The sequence below is a fragment of the Nannospalax galili genome, unplaced genomic scaffold (genome assembly GCF_000622305.1).
Source record: "Nannospalax galili isolate Female #2095 unplaced genomic scaffold, S.galili_v1.0 scaffold619, whole genome shotgun sequence".
NCBI lineage: Eukaryota > Metazoa > Chordata > Mammalia > Rodentia > Spalacidae > Nannospalax > Nannospalax galili.
The window spans coordinates 511,146-513,544 of record NW_008344186.1 but is presented as its reverse complement, the minus strand read 5'-3'; the positions used below and the strand labels follow the sequence as shown (position 1 = coordinate 513,544).

The window sequence follows — 2,399 nt, the reverse complement described above, 5'->3', positions numbered from 1 at the left end:
CATAAACTTTGGTAAAGCACATTTGACTTTTATAAATCAGCTCCACTTTCAATATCTTACAGCATCTTTCTAGAAAAATGATAAATGATTCTTTCATTTCAAATTTCAGTTATTGATGGAATACTGCTTAGACAGTATTCAGCTGCTCTGGGCCATCATATATGCCCTTATCTCACATTGAGTCTGTATGAATACGAGACAGTGATGGTTAGAGCTGAGCACTCACCACAGTTTGAATCTGGCTGGAGTGTGTTCTCTAAAGGCCCACGTGCTGAGGCTTGTACTTCAGTGTGCTGAGGCTGAGGTGGGAACCTCCGAGATGGGGCCCAGTGGTAGGTGGTTAGGTCACTGGGCATGTTTCCTCCTAAAAGGTCAGTGTAGTTCTCACAGGACCCCGGGTCAGCTCCTGGAGAGCAAGTTTTAAACAGTGAGCTTGACCCCTGCCTTGCTTGTGCTCCTGGTGTTCTATCTCCCTCCCTCCCTCTCTCTTTCTCTCTCTCTACCTCTCTCCCCCACCCTGTGTGTGTGTGTGTGTGTGTGTGTGTGTGTCTATGTGAGTGTGTGCTATGTGTGTGCCTATAGAGGCCAGAGGAAGGTGCTAGAACCTCTGGACCTGGAGTTACAAGTAGTTTTAAGCTGCCTGACGTGGGTGCTGGGAACTGAACTTGAATCCTCTACAAGAGTAATAAGCACTTTACCACTGAGTATCTCTTCAACCTGCCATGGGCTTTCTCTCTACTGCATTCCTCTAACTGCAGTGGTGCCTTCCCATCTTACATAAGAACAGAGGCCAAGCAGATGAAACTGTCTTGGACTTCCAGCCTCTGAAATGGTGAGCTACGACTTCTCTTTATAAAGTACCCTCCAGTATTATGTTATAGCAACAGCTAGTAAAGCATTCCTCTTTCAAATGTGCCACAGAGAAAATAATGAGGGAAAATTATTTTCTGATGCATGAGGAAGCACTAATATATAACCAGACGCTCCAAAGGACATCAGTGTTCCAAGTTCAACTTACCCTCATCAAGTCTTTTTTTTTTTTTTTCTTCAGGGTCTCCCTGTAGCCCTACCTGGCCTGAAACTGGCTATGTAGACCACACTGGCCTCAAACTCATAGAGATCTGCCTGCCTCTGCTTCCTGCCAAGTGCTGGGATTAAAGGTGTGTGCCACCATCCCTGGCTCCCTCATCAAGTTTTAGGTCAATTCTGGTTTTTTGTGAAGGAGAATGGCTAGGACTAGGGAGCTGCAGTATGTGATTTGAGACAACGCCCATGCTTCCCTTTCCCTGCTCACTTCATATGCTTGACTGTCATGTTGTCAAATAAATCCACCCTGCTATCTCTCAGTTAGAGACATGCTACTAGCCAGGCACTAACAAGGCAGAGTACACACAACACCAAAAGAAGCATTTTTTAGTTTAGGATATGGTTTAGTTTTGAGCTTACAAACATAAGTAAAATGTTATTTTTTAAAAAGTGTAAAAATACCTTAACTGTATCCTTTTAAATAAGGGTGGGCTTAGAAGTTAGGGCCTTTGAACTCAAAAGCTCCTGTTCACTTTACTGTTAGCCACTGACACTCTAAAAAAAGAAAAGAAACCAGTAATAAAGGTGTAAAGGGCAGGAGGAGACACCAGGAGAGCTGCATCCCTGCCACACCTACCACATGCCCAGAGGGAGCCGGGCAGGTGTCACCAGCACTAAGGGTATCAGCTGGGTGAAGCTGCTCTGGCTGGCTCCATGTAAGGATAGATGCTTGCCAAGCCCCAGCCTGGTTGTCCTGGGGAAGACTGCATGAGTCTTTACCACTGCAACAGGAATGGCTACGAAGCATGAAAGAAAGCAGAAAGGTGCCAGGCCACTGTGGCTTCGCAGCGAATGACAGGGCTCACAGCTGCAGGACTCCCTTAAGGGGCTCAGAGACAAGGTCACGTGCACCCTTTCCATGGCTCTGCTGCTGCCTAGCAGCCACAACTGGCTCCTGATGGGGGGATGCATGGGGCCCAACACTGTGAGCTCAGGATACTGAGGGAGGTGGTGACACAAGGTACTTGCCACTGAGCAGGGGCTTGTTGAGGGTGTAGAGAGGTGGCAGGTCCTCTATGTTGGAGATCCGCTGGTACATGGCCCTGGAGAGGTGGTCCCCATGGTACAGGCTCCCCAGGATGATGCTGGAGAAGTAGATGGGCTCCACGAAAATGCTCAGTAGGGACCCCTGGATGCCCACCACGTTCCAGCTGCAGGAAGAAGGAAGCACATCTCAGTGGACACAGATCAAGCGCTGGACACCCAATGTGCGACACACAGATGCATGGTTAATGCTGGAGGAATTGTAGGAAAATATGGCGGTGAAAATGCTGATAAGCAGTACAAATCTCAAATAGACTTTTTTTTTTTTT

The 2,399-nt window shown here is 47.4% G+C and overlaps 1 protein-coding gene across 6 annotated transcripts in view; it reads right to left on the bottom strand.

The window, feature by feature from the left end:
• Adarb1 (adenosine deaminase RNA specific B1) overlaps window positions 1-2,399 on the bottom strand; it is a 139,641-nt gene that overhangs the window by 10,533 nt on the left and 126,709 nt on the right. For 5 of the 6 annotated variants that reach the window (XM_008840430.3, XM_008840432.3, XM_008840431.3 and 2 more), the window contains 2 exons: window positions 2,056-2,237; window positions 227-406 (listed from right to left, as the gene is read on the bottom strand). In XM_008840430.3, the coding sequence (XP_008838652.1) occupies window positions 227-406; window positions 2,056-2,237 (362 nt within the window). The remainder of the gene's footprint in view (window positions 1-226; window positions 407-2,055; window positions 2,238-2,399) is intronic. The other variant, XM_008840434.2, reaches the window with a different exon arrangement.